The sequence below is a fragment of the Solanum verrucosum genome, unplaced genomic scaffold (assembly GCF_900185275.1).
Source record: "Solanum verrucosum unplaced genomic scaffold, falcon-dt-bn FXZP01000049.1, whole genome shotgun sequence".
NCBI lineage: Eukaryota > Viridiplantae > Streptophyta > Magnoliopsida > Solanales > Solanaceae > Solanum > Solanum verrucosum.
Window position 1 is genome coordinate 6,936,258 of NW_026020221.1, and position 24,082 is coordinate 6,960,339.

Below are 24,082 nucleotides of genomic sequence, written 5' to 3' on the forward strand. Positions count from 1 at the left end.
TTAATAGTTATTGTATGGAGTGTGAATTCGAAATAGTCGAGTTTCAATATGCAGTGATGGTGCCAGTGAATTCGAAATAGTCGAATTTCAACAATATGAATATCGAACGTTCAATAAAAAAAAATATGAATAATATCAAACTTCTTTTTGTGGAGTATTGTATTAAGAGGAACCACGTCAATTTTAATTGCATTGATCCACGAAAGTTAAGTTTGATTCTAATGAGAGTGAATCATCAAATCTCAAATTCTAATTTCACACCCAAGGGTGTAGCCAACGGTTTTTAATGAATAAGGTCGAAAATTATGAAGTTTTGGGTTTAAAATTTAATAGACATAAAAATTAATCGTAGGTGATTTATAGACTTAATAGACAGAGTTACTTGATAACTATTGTTGATGGAAGATGGTAGATATTCTGTAGAATTAGTCGGTGTGCCTACAAGTTAACTTAGACACCACGATTATAAAAAAAATGAATCTTTTTTCTTAAATGCTTTCCATCTTGTTGTTCATATATGTGAAAGTTTCACAACAATAAATTAACAAGACTTTACCGTGGGTTCTTAAACTAAATTTTTTTTCCTTGCTCGGCATAAGTTTTATAAAAATTAAAGTTATGATACGAAATAACTCGTGGGTTTTGAATTGGACTCATAGTACACTACTAAAAAAATAAAAATTTAGCAACAAATAAATTTTATAACTCGTCGTTAATCCTATTGAACAACAATTTTTTGTTAGCCATAAACGAAAAAAAAATCTTTTAAAATTTTCTTTTTCCTTTTTCTTTTATTTTTATTTTTGAGTATCTTTACTACTAAACAGAGTGTCTAGTGGTCTCTTATTAAAAATGAAAACATATATCAATAGGGATAAATACAAGCAAGGGAGGCTAGATCTTACCTTACCAGTCCTAATGAAGTAATTAGCCTCAGCTAACTAACAAGCATAAAAAATAATAATAAGAACTACAGGGAACTAGGTATTTTGTGATCACCATAGAGTATGTAAACATTCTATGATAAAATTACTAATAAGGATGCTTAAGTAATAAAAAAATATGACAACCAAGAAGAAGATTGAGTTAGCAGCCTCAAACTTTCTTGTACAAATGCATGAATTAAAAAAAATTGATTGTCCATCAAAAGTAACTTGAAGTATTTTTATCTTGTCTTCTTCTTCAAACCTATCCAACAACACTTGATAATCCATAACTTCTTTATGAATTTGTTGGATTTTGTTGAACCTATCGATATTGAAATATGGTTATGTTTTGCCTATCACATCGGTAGGTACCTTGGAACAAACTCTTCAATCATTTTACCGTCTCAACTATGTTGTCTTTCATGTCTTATTTTTGCTATTGTTGCTTCCGCTTCTTTGTTGTCTAGATGATATATCCTCTTCCCTAGTCATTCTATCAAAATATATGTCCAATTTATTATCTTCTTCATCTTAATCAAGAGAATATATCCTCGCCCAAATCAATTGTATATGACATTAAGGCCCTTGACTTATTCTTCTTTGCAATCACACATTTATGCACAAATTAAGAAAGCTTTTAGACTTAATTTGCTAATCAAAACAGGTTAAGCAGGTGGTGAAACTTGCTCCTCTTTCACCAAATCATTGTCATTCTCTGTTGACCTTTCTAACTGTCCAAATTCATCAAGCGACTCCAAAGATTGTGAAGGGATTTTATGAGACGAGGTGTTCAATGTGACTATGTGTGGTTTATTTGGTGGATTCGCTTTGAATAGCATGACATCCTAATTTTCTTGAATAATCTTAGATACTTAAGGATTAGAAATTGGAGCCATAATATGATCATATTATTCAGTAGCCTTCAATAAAGCATAAAAAATATTCGAACATAATAGGTCTCTTGAGGAATTACAAAATACCTTGCCTCTTCTCACTGTCCTAAAATTTTCAGTCCCACCCTTTCTACTACTTGGAGAATTATTTCAATACGATTACGAAAGGGTCCGACTACTAGTTGAATTTTTGTATGCAACCAACGTCCAGATTTTAGTTGCATTTTCGTTTTCAACTTGCATAACATGCTGCCCAAAATTTTCAGCATCTTCAACATCAATTGTGTTGTCCTGAATCAATTCGCGACACGTCAATCCTAACTCTTGGTGTTCCCCCGACATTTTTAATTGCATTAGACATTAAATTCAACCCAACTTGAGTGCACCTCATTAATAGCAGTCTGTTGGTTATTGCAATCTCCTGTATCATTCACAATTTCAGTAGTTGTTTGATGAACAATACTATCTGTATCAACATCCATTGAGTCTGCAGAATTTTACTCAGAAGTGGCAGCAATAGCCATGAACAAATTAGTGATGAATTTGCGAATAAATTCGTAGCTAATATCATTCTTTTATGGTGCTATATCTTAATCACCATAAGTTATGTAGGAATTAAGTGGCATAACATGTTAAGTATGTCTTTTAAGACATAACTGGTGTTATATTATAATATAGAAATATAATTTTATGCCGAGCAAAAATTGTTTGTTCGGTATCAGAGGTATTTTCGGCCACTTATTTGTTACTTCCTCTAGTCACTTTTACTTGTTTAGTATTCTAAAAAGAGATTTTTATTTTTACTTGTTATGTTTTAACATATATATCAAGAAAAAGTTAATATGTTTTCACATTTTATCCTCAATATTAATTACTTATTTTCCAAATCTTAAAACTTATATCAATTAAGATGGATATTATGATAAAATATTTATATTAATCATTATTTCTTAAGAAAAATGCAAAATCCAAAATAAACAAATAAAAATAAACGAAAAAAATACTTAAAAGTACCAAAAGATAAAAATCAACTACTCACAAATTTGAGGGCAAAAATTAAACACCCCTCCATAAATTAGAAATTTGTTGGAAAGACCCCATGTGAAATTCTTAATATTTCACTTTCGCACTCCATACATTTAAAATCTTTTAATTTTGAAGTCCAACAATTTTTTATTTTTTTTTAATTTTAAGAACTCTTCTTAAATATAATTAGTACAGAAAGTTTAGAATAAAGTTCAAGGATTTTAGCAGTGTGCAAACTGAATGGGTGGCATAGATCCATAGCCATTAAAACAACAAGAAAACACTAAGCCCCATTATCAAGGAACCCTATAAATCTTTTTAATTTAATTTAATTTTTTGTAAAATAAAAAAAAACGAAGGTCTGCTAAAATCCCTATTTTTTCTAGCATCCTCACACTAATATACCACTATAGTACTATACAATACAAGGACCGTAAAAATTCCAAATACCAAGTTATATATTTTGTTGGTGTTAAGGTTTTGTTTTGAGGTGAAACTACAATATTAGGTACGTGTTAGATGAATCAGTACGTTTTGCGTAAACTATTTAGATTAGATACCCTCAAACTTTAATTTTGTTGTCTCGCTTTCTTTTGCCCATTTCTATAACTCCCGCCTTTTTGGTATGACTCAAATTCATAATTTTAAAATTCAAAGTGAGTTATTTTAATATTCGAGCAACTCCCTCTTGTCGGTGGGTGACAAGTCTTTTTTTTTTTGAAAAAAAAACTGATCTTAGGCAATTAATTCGCCACTTTTAAGTTAGATCTGAATTTTAAGTTAAGTTCAGTGTTCGTTTTTTTTATATGATAGTAGAGTAGATCCACTCATTTTTTTGTGTCATCAAATGTTAGTTTCCATCTTATATTGTCCACCTCCAAATGTTCAGTGTTGTGAGTTGTGCGTGCAAGAGTGTTTGGAAAGTAATTTATGTCCTTATATTTTTACCATTTTTCTCTCTTGATCTAGCTTTTAAAGTTTATTTAAGTTTAATATCCAATTATTTATCATAATTTTATATTAAATTTTTTATTTTATATATATATATATATATATATATATATATATATATATATATAAATAAAAATTAAATAATCTAGTTAAATTTAATAAGCAAAATACATAATAATCCAATTTCCTAGAAACTATTTTTTTTAAATTCAAAGTAAGTACATGCCATACAAGTGGTCAAAAGTGGATTTATCCCCTTTTTTTTTTTAAACCTTTGCTAAAAAATCTATACCTGATATTTGTATTTCAGGTCCGACTAATCTCAAATTATCAGAAGATGGTATACCTAACAAAAAAAAAATCTTTTTTCAAAAATTTAACACCTCTAATTAAAGACGGAAAAATCTCAATTATTTCACCACGATCCACGTAACTTCGCTTTCAAGGGAGGTTAATGAAGCCAAAATACGGATTTATTTGTCATTTAGCCATCCGTGAAGAGAATTGGAAATTTTGGACGTTAATGGCAGTAACCAAATCTCCACGTTGCATGAGATACGCAACACGTAAATATGGAATTATTCGTTTAAAAAGGCGGTGCCATGCTGTTTAATTTCTAATAAATTAACCAATTTAAAAATTAAAATAAAAACAAATAGTATCACTTAATTGTATTTATTTAATTTGAAGTGTATGAAAGAAAGATAAGTACATAACTGGTATTCACAAAATTAGTGGAAACGTAACATCAAGTGCAAAAAATAAAAATAAAATCACATAATTTAAGTAAACATGTATAACCTATGAATTATTGAAAGGAGATTTTTGAGTTTTTAAAAATGGCGCTGTACATAGTTTATGGATTTATAAAATTTAGTAGTTTTTGTATAGATTTTATATTTTTATTATAAATTAATATGTGATTGTATACATAATTTAATATTATATATTAATTTGAGATTATTACGATTTATAAATTTAAATTATGAATTTGTCCTCCACTAAAAACATCATTCTTCTCACATAACTTCATACTCTTTCTACCCCAAAATTAGTGTCATTTTAATAAAAATAACGTTCATCAATAAATTACTCTAATAAATATAATGTAGTTTACTAAATTATCTCATTTTAATAATTGTTTCATTACTTTTCCCGTTTAAAGTTGCAGTATTTAAATACATTCAGGTATAAACATACATTACTCCCAATATTCTTCGTAAAAAAATATAAATTTTAACTTTTTGACCAAACACCTACTATAGAAGATTGAACTTCTCAGTCCAAAAATATTAAATACTTTTATATTTATTTACATGAATTTAGCAAAGTAAAACTCGAACAATCATCAAATTTAAAAATAGAAAGTATTTTACATAGCTAAAAAAAATCTTGCATTCAAAGCAACAAGTATTTTCCACATGTTATTATATAGTTCAAGTTCCAAAATTTCATTGTGATCGTCCTAAGAAATGGGATGATGAACTAATCCCCATGGAATGTAAATATTATTTATTAATTCTTTGAGTATTCATCCAGCAAAGAAATTTTAATTTGTTCTAGATATAAAATGTAATTGATTCAACTTAATTAACTTATAGTACTAGAAAATATTATATTTTTGTTACTTTTTAGTTGTCATGTTGCGTTTTTTGAAAGTCAATTTCACTATTTTTCAAAGTTAAATTAGATTACATTAATTTGATATATTAAACTAAAAATTAGATATTCAAAAACTATATGAAAAATACTGCAATTTTTTGCATACCAATATGATGAAAAAATACATCATCAAATGTTAGTCAAAATTCTTATCGTTTGACTCAGTGGAGGAGCCACCTTACTATTAGGGGGTTCATCTGAACCCCCTCGGCGGAAAATTCTATAATTTATACATGGTTAAAATAAATTTTTAGGTATATATAGTGATGTCGAACCCCCTTCGGCTACCTCGTGTGTCTATTTTTTCAGATTTTAAACTCCCTTATTGAAAATTCTGGCTCCACCACTAATTTGACTCTAAAAAAGAAAACTATGACAACTAAACAGGTGCACTAATGCATTTTTATCCTTCTTGAAACTAATTATCATATCTCTAAGATTTACGATCTAGAATTCATTGGTTAATTAATTAGACTCGTTCTACTCATAAAAAATCATTCAAAAACATTAACCTAGAAAAGTTTTATCATTTTTTAAAAATTATATACAATATACATCTAGGTTTATTTTATCAAAACAAATTGAGTATGAGAAATTTTGGCTTTTCTTGTGAGATGTATATGCAAGTCACAAGCTTATATATGACCATATATAGCTTATTTAAAATGATGATAAACAAGCAAAACTGTTGCACTCACATTAGAAACAAGGTATACTTAATTATGAAAAATCTAATCATAACATTTTTTTCTCATCGACTCAGGATTCCACCTTTTGTTGTAATGAGGTTCGACATTGACCTCTATCTTATTTTTTCATAAAAGCAAAACAGGTACATACAAACAACAAGTTGTGTATTTATCACGCAAACTAAAACAATATATTATATAAGTAACTATCTATCTTCGAGATATATATCTAATTCAACGATCAAGAGATCTATCCCAATTTGAATTAACTGAATTTGAATATCAACAATTTTCAAATGAATCATTCTTGTAATAACAAATTACTTAATTAAATTATCTCAGAATTATTTATGTATATATATCTTCCTGTAATTTCTCACTTTTTAGAATGAAACTCTTAAATGTTGATTATAATAATATGTATAAGATTAAGTTAACCTAATTTGCAGGAGAAATGGAGGTTGATCCAATAAAAATACTTGGAATTAGGAAAATGGGTTCCCCCCTCGGGTTTGCCATTGAGCCGACCCACCCGGACCAAGTTGCACCTTTTACGTCCCTTTGGTTTTGAACCCAATATTTAATAGTAATATTTTAATATTAATAAATAAATAAATACACTTGCTTTTGTTTGAAGTTTGAACCAACCATCAAAAACTTGTAGTATTTAATTACAATCGTTATTACATTATAAATTAAGGTGAAAATAGTCTATCTACCTCTATGAGGTTATGATAAGGTCTACATACACTTTCTATAAGGTACGTAGCTATAGTCACGCACTAGACACCCTTCATCGAAAAATTACATTGTATATATATGTTAAATTCTACATTTAAAGGATATATATATTAAAAATTGGACATTCTTGACAAAAGTCTGTCTTTGACGTAGTGGGGATGTCCATTTGAATGAAGGATTTCTAGATTTGAACGTCAAATAGCACAATTTTTTATTTTTTTTTTGACAGTCACACACTTTTGTTTCACTCCGCTTTTCAACTCTTGTAAAATTGACTAATTTTCTTACTATCCTATCCCTATTTTCATTTTCTTATTTCCACAAATACCCTTTCTAAGAAAGACCTCAGAATTCCCTCTCCATTTCATTTTGCAATTTGTCTTTTTCTTTATAACTATACTTTTTTATTCCTTTCTTTTTTCTGTAAACAATTTTAAGTGTATTTTCAAGATTGATGTAGCATTACCTTGTCGAATTTATCTGAACACAATATTTTAGCGATGCAGCATATATTTATACATAAATATCCTCTTTTGCTTCGTATGATCCATGTCATTGGACCATGTGATAACAGACGTGGATGTATACTAGACTACTAATGTGAATTATTACCAACAAAAAGAATGAAATTATAATATTAATTTATTAAACACAAATATTATTATTTAAAAAAAAATAACTAACCCCCTTACAACTTACAATTAAAAAAATGGAGTGAATTGAACTTTGGCACACGCAATCTTATATAGCTTCATTCAACAAGTTGGAAATGCCCACTTGGAGTTAATTAAACACTTTAAATATAATCATATATAATTAATCCAACTTGAAGTTTATCTTTAGAAAACAAAAACAAATAAATAAAGGAAAAAAACACAAATATTATTATTTTATTTTTAAAAAAAAAACAGCTGTGAACGAAATTATTAACGTTAATTAACTTTTTCTTCCATGTGGAAGAAATCTAGCAAAAGTTAAAAATGAACTGAACAGAAGTAACATGCAATTACATACCTCCTGTATATTCATCACTAGTAATTATCCTTTCCCAATCATTTTTTTTAAATGACGGAGTCGGAATTTTCACTATATAACTTTAAAATATAAACAAAATAAATTACTAAAAAATTTAACATCTATTATATATTATAAACAATAATTTTAATCACATATATAAATAATATATTTTCTATCGATGGAGGTTTGAATTAACCAACTTTATTTATTATTTTTTACTTACATAATTATTTCAGATAATTTACCCATAAAAATTTATATTCAGATGAAAAGAAAGCACTCACATATACTTTATTCATAAGCAAATTTATAAGCTTAAACATGAAGTACATGAATTCGTGATTTCTATAGAAAAATAAATATTTATGTCTATTTTTCTTAAAATGATATGATTTTCTGGTAGCAAATAGCATCCATATAACAAAAAAACTAAATGATACACTTAATTGAATATTGAGTTATTTAAAAAAATTAAGTATTTAATTTGCATATACACTCTATATATATATTTACGTGTATTCCTTGGTAATTTCACCGGCTATTTCCAATCAGGCTTGTTATATCTTTATTATGTTACTAGATATTTATTATCTTCCACTTATATAATCATACTGAATCGATAACTTTATTGATTTTTTTATAAAAAAAACATCACCTAATATTTTTACCTCCGCTTAAAATCCTCCCCTCCCTCCTCCTCCTCACACTTGTTTATGGGTATATAATTATAGTTAAAGAGATGATAAATATCTTTATGTCCATTAGACTCAAATGTAATTTGACCTTTGACCAAAAAGGCACGTGCAGTGCATCTTTGACTCAAAATATCTCGATGCTTCTTGGGACAAACACGCACGTGCACTTTCTGTCTTTTTGGAACAACTCAAATTATTATTTTAATTAACACCCCTTATAATAGGCTACTTATTTAATACTTACTAATTATTAACTTTGTTAAAATTGGGTCTATTTTAATTATTTAACATAGGATAGGATCCTCTGCCAGCCTCAGTAAACAGACAGAATTTGGATTCATCACATATGTGGTGGTCCCATTTTTATTGACGACAATAATAATATATTCAGTATAATTATATAAGTGGAGTTTGATGATAATAGGATACACATATTTTACTATTTTTATGGGATAGAAAAAATGTTTCCCAAGCATGATTGTTATTGGAATAATATAACAATAAAATAGTAATACAAACCAGAGATAATAATACATCTTGAAGAATAAGAGATTTACACGCTCTATACCAGAAATAATCTTTAGTGGCAATTTATTAATAAGAGTTTCATTGTCGCTAAATATATATTTTTAGCGGCAAATAACATTCTTTATAAGTGTTCTCAAAACTTATAGCGACATTGAAACTAAAGACAATTAACTAATGTCTGTAAATACTTTAATACATTTTATTAATATGCATATTTATTATCGTTAAAAACTGTGTTTGTTGTATTGACTACTATCAAAGTGGTCCAACTTTTATTGAAGGCATAGGAATTTTATAGATTTTCTATCAATTATTGGTATTAAGATTTATGGACAACATAAGATTTTGTTTGGTTCTATAAAATGAGCATGAAATCTTCAATTGTACCTAATTGCATTTTTTTTTAATATTAAAATAAAATAGGTCAATATTTTAAAAATACTACATCCAATAAGCACAATTCCTAGAGAATAATAGAATATTTTTAAAATACTACATCTAATAATCGAAGTTATTATGGAGTTTGAAATTTCATAGGTGAAACTCGCTAAGTTTTAACCGTGAAATTTATAATAATAATTCTTTTAATTATAGCGCAAACAATGATCAATAAACGCTAACTTTTCCTACCTTTTGTATCATTATGCAATACTGGGCCGAATATACTGCTCGCAAAATGGACTTTCAACTTTATTTGGGCTCAAACAATAGTTCGTGTGTTGTATTCGATGTTAGGCCCATTTAATCTTGTAATGCTATAAATGGTTTGGAACAACAGTAATCTAGTGGGTTATTTACACATTTGCGCTTCATAACAAAACTTTTTCGTGGGGTATAAGTTTATATATTCGTATCTTAATATCCTATAAGTTATGCTTGGGCAAGACTTAAGTTTCCAAAGAACTTATGCTTCACTAAGCATAACGCATAAGATTGATTACTAAATGTTAAAAATTAAAGATCAGTCCATATAAATGGTTGGCCAATCTTTCTTACTTTTAAAAGGAAAATTATCCAAATTAGATAAACTTATATAGAAAATCTTATTAGTTCAGTTGGTTGACTATTTAAAATTTCACTTTGTTGGTCAGAGTTCGTTTTTCCACTTTGTGATCTTATTCCCTGTTTCCCTTTCCCTATCCCCAATTATATATTAAAAATAAACAAAATATATACACTATATAATAGTTTTGATAAATTACCAAACAATTGTCTTGATATGGAAAATTCTTGGTAGGTAGTGTATCTCCCGAATGGGGTTCTATCCAGCACAATTATGAAATAGTCATACTTTAATATAGGTATCAGACATTGAGTGAAAAAAATAAAAAAGATATTACTGAACAACTACATTTTGAATTTTATAGCAAATACTCAATATACTTGTGTACCCTTATTTTAAGTCATATTTGATATTCTGTATTTATCAGTTTAACAACCATTTTTTCTACCAATGTCTTGTGAATTAGAGAGATCTTCGATTTGTTTGTGGGTATTGCAATGTATTCATCTAATGTGATTTATGTCATACAAAAATGTTCAAAATTTTGTTGATTGAATTTTCGATTGTAGATATGGAATCGAAGCTTGCTTTGGTTTATTTACCTATTTTGAATTTCTTCTGAAGTTGTTCCCATCAATGTATCTCTAAATGACATTGTAAAATGTATCGTTCCTCGTGAATGTATCTTCTATAGGTAATCATTTTCTTTCAAATATATGTTGATATTGTTTTTACTATCAATAAAGTGATATTCAAGTGATTCTTTTGGTGATGAATATAATTAGATTGAGATGATTTTTGGTTATGATATTGTTTGCAACAAATTTTAAACATATGAAAAATAAATAAATCACACAAATAAAATCTGAAGAAACACAAATATTTTATTGATAATAGTGCGGTTACAATTCTGTTCCTCCTTTGATTCTACTCTCCTAAGATTTATCCATGATTCGAGGGCCGTTAGTGGCGTATTTTTCGAACTAGGATGATTTATATTTGACCTCTATATGAATATTTCATGACTTTTGTGGAATATTCGAGATGCCTTTTAAGGGAATTTAGTACCCTTTATATAGGCATGAACAAGGGTTTAGGGTTGAGTAGTCTCCAAGCATTCTAATTGAAACTGAGCACACCTTCTAGAGTCTCAATTCGAATTAAACACGTCTTGTAGAATCCCACAAAATTTCAATATCTACAGATATAAATGTATTTCATAGCATATAAGTATGATACGCTTAAATATGGCGGCATACACAAGTGTGTGTTATATGTATGTATCAGACATCGAGTGGAAAAAGAAAAAAAATATTACCAAACAACTACATTTTGAATTTTCTAGCAAATACTCAATATGCTTGTGTACCCTTATTTCAAGTCATATTTTATATTTTGCATTTATCAGTTTAATAATCCATTTTTTCGCCCTTTCTTGTGAATTAGAGAGATCTTTGATTTGTTTGTGGGTATTGCGATTTATTCATCTAATGTGATTTATGTCATACAAAAAATGTTCAAATTTTTGTTGATTGAATTTATGATTGTAGATATGGAATCGAAGCTTGCTTTGGTTATTTTTTCCTATTTTAAATTTCTTGCGAAGTTGTTCCCATCAATGTATCTCTAAATGACATTGTAAAATGTATCGTTCCTCGTGAATGTATCTTCTATAGGTAATCATTTTCTTTCAAATATATGTTGATATTGTTTTCACTATCAAATAAAGTGATGTTCAGGTGATTTTTTTTGGTGATGAATATAATTAGATTAAGATAATTTTTGGTTATGATATAAATGTATTTCATAGCATACAAGTATGATACACTTAAATATGGTGACATGCACAAGTGTGTGTTATATGTATGTATCAGACATCGAGTGGAAAAACAAAAAAGATATTACCAAACAACTACATTTTAAATTTTCTAGCAAATACACAATATACTTGTGTACCCTTATTTCAAGTCACATTTTATATTCTATATTTATCAGTTTAACAATCATTTTTTTCACCATTGTCTTGTGAATTAGAGAGATCTTTGATTTGTTTGTGGGTATTGCAATGTATTCATCTAATGTGATTTATGTCATACAAAAAATGTTCAAAATTTTGTTGATTGAATTTACGATTGTAGATATGGAATCGAAGCTTGCTTTGGTTTGTTTACCTGTTTTGAATTTCTTGTGAAGTTGTTTCCATCAATGTATCTCTAAATGACATTGTAAAATGTATCGTTCCTCGTGAATGTATCTTCTATAGGTAATCGTTTTCTTTCAAATATATGTTGATATTGTTTTTACTATCAAATTAAGTGATATTCAAGTGATTGTTTTGGTGATGAATATAATTATATTGAGATAATTTTTGGTTATGTTATAAATGTATTTCATAGCATACAAGTATGATACACTTAAATATGGTGACATACACAAGTGTGTGTTTTATGTATGTAAAATATAAAGTGTATATTGTATGCATTCCCATTATATGTGTGGTGTTATGGGGTTGTATTGAAGTGTATTATATATGCAGTGGCGAATTTACAGCCAAAAAATGGGGCACCCGTACCCGTGGTCTTTTCGTAAAATTAGATATTTTATATGTATATTTTTTAAGATTTTGTATAATATTATATTCTTGCACCCGTACTACAAGAAGTCTAAATGGTCCACATGGTTAGATGTTGAGCTTTTGACCTTGAGGATTAAGGATCAATTCTTACTTCAATACATTTTACTTGGTGCACCCATGTTCGAAAAATCTTAGATTCGCCTCTGTATATATTCTAATACAGCTCATACATAGCGTGTGTATAATATATTTTGTTTGAGTGTGAGTCTAGTATATCTAATAAAATTGTATATGTATTGAAGTGTAGTATATGTGCTAATACAGCTCATACATATCATGTGTATAATATATCTTGTTTGAGAGCGAGTCCAATATATCTAATAAAATTATGTGTATTGAGGTGTATTATATGTGCTAATACAACTCATACATAGCGTGTGTATAATATATCTTGTTTGACTGCGGGTCTAATATATCTAATAAAATTATATGTGTTCAACTAGATTTAGCGACAATTAGAATGTATCCAACAAATACAAAATGAATATATATAATAGATACAACAAATCCAAACGAACAAATACAAAACGAGCATATACAACTCCAGGATAATAGCTATCACAATTAGACACAATATAGCTACATCTGATAATTATGCTCTAAACTATAGATTTTTATGAAATTTCTTCTTTTAAAAAGTGTATTTTAGAAGAATATTTCTTGAGAAGGCTTACAACAACTTCATCAGACTTGCAATCAAGCAAATAACTTACAAGTAACTCAAATAGACATATTGCAAACAACTCAAACAAACCTACTTAAAAAGCCTATCTCAATTTTTCCAGACTTGCAATCAAATAACTTACAAGTAACTTAAACAATAGATTGTAAATAACTCAACCAATCAAATTGCAAGCAACTTCTAAATAATCTTGCAACTATTTCCTAAAAAGCCTTGCAATAACTTCTTTTCTTCTATTAACAAAACAACTAATTCAATTCATTCATTTATATATCAATTCAAAATTAAATAATTTAACATTCTCATATTATTTATAAAAACTAAACTAATGTATAAGATTATGTCACCTAAACTATACTCTAATAACTCTTAAAAAATCAAAATAATAACACCTTCCTATATTTCGACAATGTACATAATGAGCTTCTTTGACCATTTTCTCCTCTCCTTTTTCACATTCTAAACCAAAAAACCCGACAACAAAACCCACCCGGCCCGATCACCATCGAAACCGTAACTGAGAAACCGAAAAATGGCGTTGCTCGGCGACGACGGCCGAGGTTACGAGCTAGCTCTGAAACTGGAGAGTCACGGCGTATGGCGTTCATGGCTCAGCGATTCACTATATACCAATTTCATTCCTCTTCTTTCTTCTCCTTCTACTTGGGATTCTTTCATGAGAACAGACGATGCAAAAACTAGGGTTCAGATTCACCTACAGCTTCGTGTTCGTGCTCTCCTGTTTGATAAAGCATCTGTTTCTCTCTTCCTCCGATCCGATAAACCGCCGTCGTCAATTCATACTGCTTCTGTAATTTCGAAGCTCAATCCAAATTGTACGCACTTTCATAAGCATTTGAATTGCATTGTGTGTTTTAATTATTATTTTTTGAGTTTTGTAGGTTAATTGTTTTGCAATTGCAGATTTGCAATTACATGGTGATGATGTGTATTTTACACTTGACAATTGTTCGCAAGATGAGGCTCAACAGCGTGAAGGTGTTTCTGGTACAAGCACTGTGTTATCTAAGGTGAAAAATACTTGCTTTCTTGTGAATTTATTAACTTTAGTAGGTAATGTTCATACAACAACAACAACAATTACATATCCAGTCTGGGGAGGGTAGAGTGCCGTAGACGTTACTCCTACCTTAGAGGTAGAGAGGTTATTTCTGATTGACCTTTGGCTCAAGGGAAAAATAGTCCAAACCAGTCCAGAATAGGAAGTATGTGAAATAGAATAGATAGTAACAAAAACAACAAATAGTAACAGAACAGTAGCTACAATAGGAAGTTAGTGGTCATATTAGTTTATTAGATGCTGAAAGAACTATGTAAAGCACGATACGTGGGGGTATGAAACCGCAGCTGGAACAGGATTACTTTTTCTGAAGTTGATGACTTACTGTTAGTATGAATGGTGACTGGAGAATTTTCAATCAGAGAAATTAATAGTTTTTTGACTCATGAAGGAAGGGAGACAGGAAAAGGGTGGTACTATTGTTGTTAGTTGTTACATGTATCACCTCTCTCTTAAGTCTTAAAAGCTCGCTAGAAGGCGGAGTGTAGATAAATGTTTCATTTTGTATGGTTGGTGTGGGAGAAAATAAGGTGTAGCTGTGGAGATGGCTATTGATCTAAAATCCATGATTTTGTTTGGTTGCTTTTTCTGATTTTGTTAATATTTAGCATGACTCACATTCCTTACATTTTTTCAGGTCCAATCTAAGTCAAATTTTGGTGCTGGATCAAGATATAGCGAGTCAGAAGCTGATGCAATGTCTCAGAGGTTGAAGCTTGATGATTTACCTGAAACATGGTATAACCAGTTCTTTGAAAAATACAAAGCAAGTAAATCATATAGGTTACAGTTTGGTGACAGTGAAACAGAAAAGCGAACACCTGAACAGATGTCCTTTTATCGTAAAGTTGTTGAGAATCATAAGAGACGGCGTGTAGCTTTTAAAGTAGATCAGAACATTGGTTTTGGCATGTTGGATGATGGATCAAACCTGCAATCAAACTCAATTTTAGATAACGACAATCCATTTTTTCCTGAAACAATATCTGCCATGAATTGTGTTCCTGATAGTGCAGTACTGCGGACAAGTCAACTGAAAGAGAACCAGAAAGTGGAGTTTAACGGGGTTCTAGATACTTTACCCCAAATAATGACCAAGAGTCCTATTATGATTGAGAGGCTTGGTATTAGACCAGAGTACCTTAGCATGGATCAAGGCAGCAATCAAAATCTTGGAAAGAATGGTGCAGAGAGGAGTAAGAAATGTCTGGGTGAAATGCAAGCACTAAAGTTATCACAAAAGGTGATAGCACGATTGCTGGGAAATGTGGGTTTTGAAGGCTCATCTGAAGTTCCACTAGATGTCTTGACTAAATTCATGAGTTGCCATATTCGTAAATTAGGTTCTACCTTAAAACTCCTTTCTGATAGCTACAGAAAGCAGTGTTCAGCTATGGAACTTCTCAAGATGTTTCTCCATACAGATGGACATAGGTTGGTGTGCACTTCTTCATATGATATTTTCAAATGTTTGATATATTCCTCTTCACTTTGTTATAATCTCTGTTTATGATATTTTCAAATGTTTGATTTGTTTCTCTTCACTGTGTTATATTCTCTATTTTTTTTTTCATGAAGTATGACAAATTGGGTTTTGTCATTCTACAATGCTAGGTTTAACCTCTTAAAAGAATCGGGCTTCAAGTATTAAGGCAAGAAAATCAGGCCTAATTGCGGTAACATATTTGCCAAATAACATAAAAATAATGTTGCCTTTTCTTTTAAAAACAACGTTCCTGCTGATTAAACAATAAAAAAACTTTCCTGGTGATTAGCTGTGCACTTTCATGCACATTTTATGCTCTTTGGATTATGTATTTCTCATGAAGCTGTTGCTTGTTGAAGTATGTGAAATCTGCAATGATTAAGATATCAGAGCAACATCTATTCAGTGATCTTCATAGTTAGGTGAAAGTTGTAATTGTTCTAATAACTTATTCATTGTGGTTTCTGTACAAAAGTTTGCCAAGATGGGAAGAATTTCAATGTAGGCTTTACCCACCTCAATTGGGAATTGCTTGTGTTAGAATTATTGCTTAAACTCATCCTTGACTCTTAGGGGTTGTGTCTGTATTTGATGTCTGTTGCAAATCCAATCATATACATTATGAAAGTATGGTCTCAGTAGTTGACTCTTTCTTCCTCTGTGAAAATGTTAAAGCTCATCCCTTTCCAGGAGACTCTTCTGTGTTTTGTCCAACGTTCATTTCTGCCGTTCCGTTGTGCTTTATAGTGTGAGACCTGAATATGCTTTGGATGAATTTGGAGCTGATACATGATTCGCTTGTTATTGAACTTAGCTAAAACGGATGCAATCTATTGAGTTGTTTCATGGATTTTCCTTTTTTGCTCCGTCATTCTAGGAAGTTTTCGTCCATGTGAATGACACAATAGTCATACCAATTATACCCTTATATCTCGCAAAATAGACTGTAAAAACGATGACTTTTGGAAGTTTTGATTTCTCTGCATCTCCCTATATACTTATACATAAATAACTGATAATGTTGATACTCTCTCTCTATTGCCTTATAAAAGAACAATAGTTTATTTCTCCCCTATCCCTTTCAGTATCTAACCCATTTTCCTTGTTTTGGTAGTAATCTTGCGATGTTATCTGCACTTGTGAAGGATAATACTAGGAATGTTGTGCAACAAACTCAGCAACAAGTACATGGATTCCAACAACAGTTGCAACCTCAGCATGCAGCTGCCATTCGACAGTCACAGCAGGTACGTCGATTTGTTGTCAGTGGTATCCATCAAGTCATATTGATGTTGTCATTCTTGCTATTATGCTGTTCACTTCTGCAAATGGCATAAAATTTTGGTAATAGGTATACAATTGTTTGGTTTGCATGTACAATTTTGTATTGGTTAGTGAAAAGCTTTTTCAGGAGATCAATCTTTGCAGTGAGATGCATTATTTCTAATTTTTTTTTTCTTTTATATGTGGAATTATCATACCGGACAAAATAAGTAGAAAGACTGAAGAAGATGTGCTGAGCCATTTGAATTTTAGGGGTTATTTAGTAGTCAGTACGTGTGACTACATGCGATTGGACTGGGTAGGATATCTCCTTCCACTAGATAGGATTGAAGGATTATATTTGAGATTATTACTCCTGTCCTATGTTTGGTTGCAGCACTATTTTAGGGATATCTTGTCCCTGGGCTTTGGTCTAGTGGTGGTAAGACCACAATTGTGTGGGTTAGGCACATCTCAAAGGCTCGAACCTTGTCGCAAACAAAAGCCTGGTATTTAAGTGGAGAAGGGTAGAGGGACGAGCCAATTATCCACCGAGTTCTGAACCATTTGCCATCGGCTCTCGGGGACATCTCGATTATCAAAATTAATTTAGCGATATTTCATCACTAGTCCCATCTAGTGATTAATATGATGCTGGGATTAAATTTTAAGTTCCAAAAATACTCTTGGAACAAATTTTACTATTTCTTTTCTCATAATTCACTTTCCATCTCAGGGATCCAATTCCATATATTGAATAGGAAGCATCACCAATAAAAAAAACTTCCACTTATATTTGACAAACTATAAGAAAAAAATTGATGCACTACAAAATAAAGAATACAAATGAACTATTAAGAAACTGACATAAAAACTTTGGAAAATTTGAAGAAAATAGAGTTTTAACATAATGCAAAAAGTAAAAAATATCTAGTGAAACAAGAAATTACATAATATGAAGTGTATGAAAACTAGTTGCAAAAGTCCCTTCTAAAAATAAAAAAAACTAGTTGCAAAAAAGTTGTGCTTGAATTTTCCCAAGAAAACAAAGGAAACTGTAGAAGAGTAAGTGGGTGCTGAAGTTGTGGGCAGATGGGTTACATCTTGTAGCTGATGTTGGAGGAGAAGGGGTTGGGGGTGGTAAGGGAAAGGTTAAACGGTAGGTGATTTGCAATGTTAGGAGAGGGAGGAGATTTTGGGGGCTGATGGAGAGGTGTAGTGAGTGAACAGGAAAAGAGGATTAGGACCGGAAGAGACACGGGGAAAGACGTTTTTGCTTGAAGCCTTTTGCATGTTAGGGGCATAAGTGTCTTGTTACATCATCATCAACTGGTATTTTTGTAACTAGGGTGGTAAATCAAAGTATTACGATAAAAGGGAATACGACAATGGGGTAAACATGTCAATTAATAAGGGGAGTAGTACAGAGCATCCAGGGAAAAGAAGCATAACACAATGAAATAATACGGTAACCTATGTTGCTTGGACTCTTCTAAAATATTGATAGGTACGTGTTGGATACTCTAGAAATAGTGCATGTTTGGAGTATCCGACATGGGTGTGACAACATTTTTGAAGAGTCTGAGTAACATAGGCAATAACTGAAAATACAATACATGTATGCAACTAATACTACTACAGACACAAAGCTCCCACCAAGCCTAAATCCACCGAGAAGCGAGTCAAAGTTCAACTACCTATTAACCTTCTACTCTAATTTGTGACCTCCAAACCCTCCTATCATGTCCTCGTAAGCTGAAGCTGCTCCATGTCTTGTCTAGTCACCTCTCCCCAATAGTACTTCGGCCTACCTCTCCATATACCCACTATATCCAACCTCTCGCACCTCCTTACTATGTCCAAACCATCTCAGTCTCGCTTCCCTCGTCTAGCCCACCACTGAGGCCATTCCGTCCTTGTTGGTCTAACCACAATTCCGTAGAACTTACATTTAAGTTTATGTGGTACCTTGTTATCACATAAGACTTCGAAAGCGAGCCACTATTTCATCCACCCCGCACCAAAATACAAAAGTAAATTTATATGTACATATATAGTTGGAACTCATCCACTTTCTTTTTGTTTTTGTTTAAGCACTACTAGTTTATAGGATAAACCAAAGTAAATAAATAATGGTACAATCAACTATTATGAAATGAAATTTTAAAATGATTATTTATAGACAAAAAACTTGATGTAAAGTAGAACTTCAAGTGTTAAGATTGAGGTTTTTCTGGTTCAAGGTTTGGCATCATCATGGTTCCATTTGGGATTCTGATTCGTGAGGGGTTATGGGCATAATCTGAGTAAACCCATCATCAAAATCACTCTAGCCCAAACCCATTAAAACTTGGCGGATTACATGGGTTTTGGTTGGTTATGCCACCCCTATTTGTAACAATCCATCCTCCCTTCCCCAAGGACAAGATAGTAGCTTTGATAAATCTATCTGGAGGCCTAATGCTGAGTTGTACAAATCCGGGATAAGAGTTGGTACAAAATGCGGGATAATTTACCTTGACCTTTATTCCATATTCAAAATTTACTTGATAATATTCTGGCTTTTTATTAGATAGTCTACAATTACATCTTGGGTTATGTGCAGATATTAAGAATGCATCCTCAGATGCAGCAGATACAGCAGATGATCAATTCTCAAAATCTGACTCCTCAGCAACAGCAGCAGCTGATCAGTTCCCAAAATCTGACTCCTCAGCAACAGCAGCAGTTGATCAATTCCCAAAACCTGACTCCTCAGCAACAGCAGCAGTTGATCAATTCCCAAAATTTGACTCCTCAGCAACAGCAGCAGCTTATCAATTCCCAAAATGTGACTCCTCAGCAACAGCAGCAGCTGATCAATTCCCAAAATCTGACTCCTCAGCAACAGCAGCAGTTGATCAATTCCCAAAATTTGACTCCTCAGCAACAGCAGCATCTGGAGAGATTGCGAAGGCGCCAGCAGTTAACACCTCGTCCTGGTATGAGTATGAACATGAACATCGACAAGGACAGGCCCTTAGTCGAAGTCAAGCTTGAACATCCAACTGATTTTCCAATGGACAACAATGCCTTTAATGCAATGACTGCGAGACAGCCGCAGATGCAGCAGTTCCGTCAGCAGCAAATTGCAGCTATGTCATCTACCTATGCTCAAAACACAAATCAGTTTAGGCCAATGTCTTCTCTTCAAATTCCTCAAGTGCAGTCACCGTAAGTAATATTATATGCAATAGAAGTTGTAGGCGTCTAACTACATCATATGATGTATTATCATACTCCATTTTTTTTTACAGGAATATGGGAATGGCCAGGGCTCCCCCTGTAAAAGTTGAAGGATTCCAGGAATTGATGGGTGGAGATTCAACAATGAAGCATGATTCCGAAGAAAATAAGTTAATGTCTCCTCAAAAATAGTATTGTACCAATGGCTAGTAATAAGTATTGAATTAGCAGTAGATGGGTTCTTAACAAAGCTGTTTTCTTGTCACTCTTGTGAACTGCTTTTTTACATTGTTTAGCTAAATTATTTATACACAGAATGATTGCTAAAAGAAATTTTAAGTAGGCATTGTACATTTTTCATCAGGATGGCTGCTGCGATCAGGTGTGTACCATATTCCGTTGTCATTCGGCTTTGTTCCTCTAGAAATGTGCATATGTATTATTTGTGTAATTTTATCTATTTTGTTTTGATTACATAGATTTCTAGGAACTATGCCCCATTGGCCATTTTTCTATGATCTTCCAAGAACTGAATTAGATCTTCTATATACTTATCATGTAGCCTTCTATTCCCAAATATTGAACTGATTTCTTTTGCTTTCTCTCTAATTTTCCTTCCATCTTTTTCAACCATTACCAACTTCACTGAACTGGATACAGAGTCCCTTGTGTATGAACCATCCTCTTCATTTCTTGGTATTTCTATACCAATCTCCTTATCCTCTAGGATTCTTGCATTCAAACCTTGATCAACCAAAAATGGCAACATAATCAACGGGTGACCAAACATTAACCCTTCTATTATCGAGCTCCATCCACAATGAGTCAAGAATCCACCAACTGACACGTGACTTAGTATCTTCAACTGAGGTACCCAACTCTTCCATACTATACCTCGACCATGTATTCTCTCCTCAAACCCATCAGGCAGCTCAACGTAATCCATGTGTCCTGAGTTAGATCGCTTCCTCAGAGCCCAGAAGAACGGTACCCCAGACAACTCCAACCCGTAGGCCAACTCGTTGATTTCACTCTGACCAATAGTGACTTCAGTCCCTAACGCTACGTAAACTACGGACCCTTTGCTATGTCCATCTAGCCATTCTTTGATGCATGTCCAAGTTCCATTGTTGTCACTATTGTCCAATGAAGGTGGCATTAATCCCATCGGAACTATAGGCCTATGGTGAAGATCCTCTAGTAACTTCAACCACTGACCTTCAAACTCACAACACTGACGTATAATAACTACGTCAACATCCTTTATCGTAGCCCCAGAACGATATATGTCCGACACACCAGACATGTTCTTCTGCACGGCATCGACTACCCACTTAGCTTCATGGTGACGAAAAGCCGCCTTAGTTTCAAACGGTATCCATTTAGGTGTCACCATGAAATCCTCTGGTGTTGGTGGTGGATTACTAGAGCCAGTGAGCATCATGTCTGTAGATCCCCAAAAAGCCAAAAACCAAGCGTTAATAACTCGAAAAGAGCCCCTAGAAATCCTTAACCTAGTTGTGATTGGTGCTAACCAATAAGGTGCAAAATCATGAATAACCCAATCAGGAGAAGTTTTCTCCAAGAAAATTGTTAATTCAAGTTCCATTCCATCTAAGGCTTTCTTGAGATAGACAATATCTTTAGTGTGAATATCCATAGTTGCTTCTGCATTTTCTGGTAATCCATCAACATGAGAAAGAGGGATTTTCACTAAGGTTATTGATGTGGAATATTCAAGTGGGAGTTTTGGGAGTCTGTCAATGTTTCTTGGGGTAGAAATGAAGGAAATTTTGTGACCTTTTTGAGCTATTAATTTGGAAAGTTCAAGATATGGTATAATATGACCAAAAGCTAGCCAAGGGAACATGACTATATGAAGTTTGTTTTCAACTCCATTAGCCATGGCTTTAGAGCTCTGTATGTTTTTTCTGTGTTTTGTTAATAATAACAACATAGTCACAACTATATAAAGAGTGTAGACAATGGAGAAAATGATTAAAAAAAAATGATCCCTTATGTTTGAGGGTATGTTCAAAATAGTCCCTTAAGTATGTATTGAACAATTTTAGTCCTTTTGAGTTTGCTGATGGTCTTTCAGAAACAATCTCTCTGCCTTTACAAGGTATGGGTAAGGTTTGCATGCGTACACACCATCCTCCCCATAGTCCAATTAGGAGATTACACTAGGTATGTTGTTGTCGTAAGTTTGTTAAAAAGTTGACACTTCAAGTGCCTATTTGGAGCCATGGATAATTTTCACTTTCTTTTTGAAATTTTATTCCGGGAAACTATTTGAAAAAGTCCAAAAAGTTGTTTTCACAATTTTCACATCAAATTACTCACAAAATTCAGAAAACACTTTCAATTTAGATTCATATCCAAACACTACTCCAATTATCAGATATCATTTTTAACTTAAAATGGAATGCTATTTTTTTCAAAATCTTACAATTTTTATGTCTAAATACCCAATAGTCTCTGCTATATATTTAACAAATTATATTAACTAGATTTGACGAAAATAGTGGAAAAAAGATTTAGCTATAAAGACCAACAAAGTCTCATCAAATCCAAAAATGAGGAACACAAACAACCATACTAAACACTAAAAAGGTATTAAAAATAGTAGAAATTAGACCACCAAAAGATGCATTAGACTTCATAAATAAAAACAAATTTTAAAAATTGTATTTCTAAATGTGAATTCTTGATAATTATCTTTATTCATAGTTCAAGGGTTATTTTAAACCTATCCTCAAGTATAAGAGACTATATTTGTTATTTTCTCGTAGATATGTATCCTTTAGGGGAATATTATATTATTTAAAATAAACCAGTAAGATAAGCATTATTGCAGGAAAAAAAATATCAATTGTGTGACAGCAATATCAAATACTAAATCTAATGAAAGTGATTGAAAAGCAATAAAAAGTTTAATTAATTCAATAAAATTATTAAGAGTATCTCAATAGTATGAATTACTAGATCTAATGACAATGATTGGAAGAATATTATAAATTATAATTTTGCAATTATAGAGGCAGACTTTCATAATGAAGCGAATAATGCACGTTATTAATGTTGAATTAATAATAATGATGTTGTACGAAAATTTTCTATTTTAATGATCCATTATTTTAATTTACTTGTCTTGCTGTAGATATCACACGTAACAAGTTGGTTCTAAATAATTGTTCAAAAATATTTTCCATTTTTTCCTTTTGCTAAAATACTATTTTCTCCATATTTCCATGTTTTTGTTTCAATTAATATGTAAATTAACATTATCATTTTTTGTTGTTGACAAATTATAAGAACTTGATGCCACCGCCACAAGATTTGGTGTTGTAGATGAGACTGCTCCTCTCTTTTAATTAGAGGTCTCAGGTTTGAATATTGTGTATGAAAAAAATTCTTAGTAGGGAAATAGGGCCTATGCAGGCCGCAATGTGAATTCGGATTAATTAGATTTTAATGTGGGTATCAAATGCTATACTATTACAATTAAGAATTAAGATATATGCTTGCATAATTTTCCAAGGTAATCAATTACAAAGAATAATGATAATCAATAAA

The 24,082-nt window shown here is 31.5% G+C and overlaps 3 protein-coding genes across 4 annotated transcripts in view; 2 read left to right on the forward strand and 1 right to left on the reverse strand.

Annotated features, from left to right (window-relative positions):
- The window catches only part of LOC125831060 (HMG-Y-related protein B-like), a 195,305-nt gene that overhangs the window by 109,208 nt on the left and 62,015 nt on the right, over window positions 1-24,082 (forward strand). The window lies entirely within an intron of this gene.
- LOC125831032 (uncharacterized) lies at window positions 13,882-20,923 on the forward strand. 2 transcript variants are annotated; one of them, XM_049510223.1, is made up of 7 exons: window positions 13,882-14,284; window positions 14,373-14,479; window positions 15,167-15,963; window positions 17,130-17,262; window positions 19,884-20,491; window positions 20,575-20,712; window positions 20,819-20,923. In XM_049510223.1, the coding sequence occupies exons 1-6, from the start codon at window positions 13,981-13,983 to the stop codon at window positions 20,693-20,695; spliced, it is 2,070 nt and encodes a 689-aa protein (XP_049366180.1). In that variant the 5' UTR covers window positions 13,882-13,980; the 3' UTR covers window positions 20,696-20,712; window positions 20,819-20,923. The 2 variants fall into 2 exon arrangements, with proteins under 2 accessions (XP_049366180.1, XP_049366179.1); XM_049510222.1 differs by having other exon boundaries at window positions 20,575-20,923.
- Window positions 20,994-22,412, reverse strand: LOC125831452 (putative UDP-rhamnose:rhamnosyltransferase 1). The gene has a single exon (XM_049510645.1). The coding sequence runs from the start codon at window positions 22,407-22,409 to the stop codon at window positions 20,994-20,996; it is 1,416 nt and encodes a 471-aa protein (XP_049366602.1). The 5' UTR covers window positions 22,410-22,412.

Bases quoted from the DNA above. Each gene is read 5' to 3' on its own strand.
- LOC125831032 (XM_049510222.1), top strand. From the start codon at position 13,981: ATGGCGTTGCTCGGCGACGACGGCCGAGGTTACGAGCTAGCTCTGAAA. The intron at 17,263-19,883 runs GTACGTCGATTT...GGTTATGTGCAG, and splicing joins CCATTCGACAGTCACAGCAG to ATATTAAGAATGCATCCTCA. The intron at 20,492-20,574 runs GTAAGTAATATT...TTTTTTTTACAG, and splicing joins ATTCCTCAAGTGCAGTCACC to GAATATGGGAATGGCCAGGG.
- LOC125831452 (XM_049510645.1), bottom strand. From the start codon at position 22,409: ATGGCTAATGGAGTTGAAAACAAACTTCATATAGTCATGTTCCCTTGG.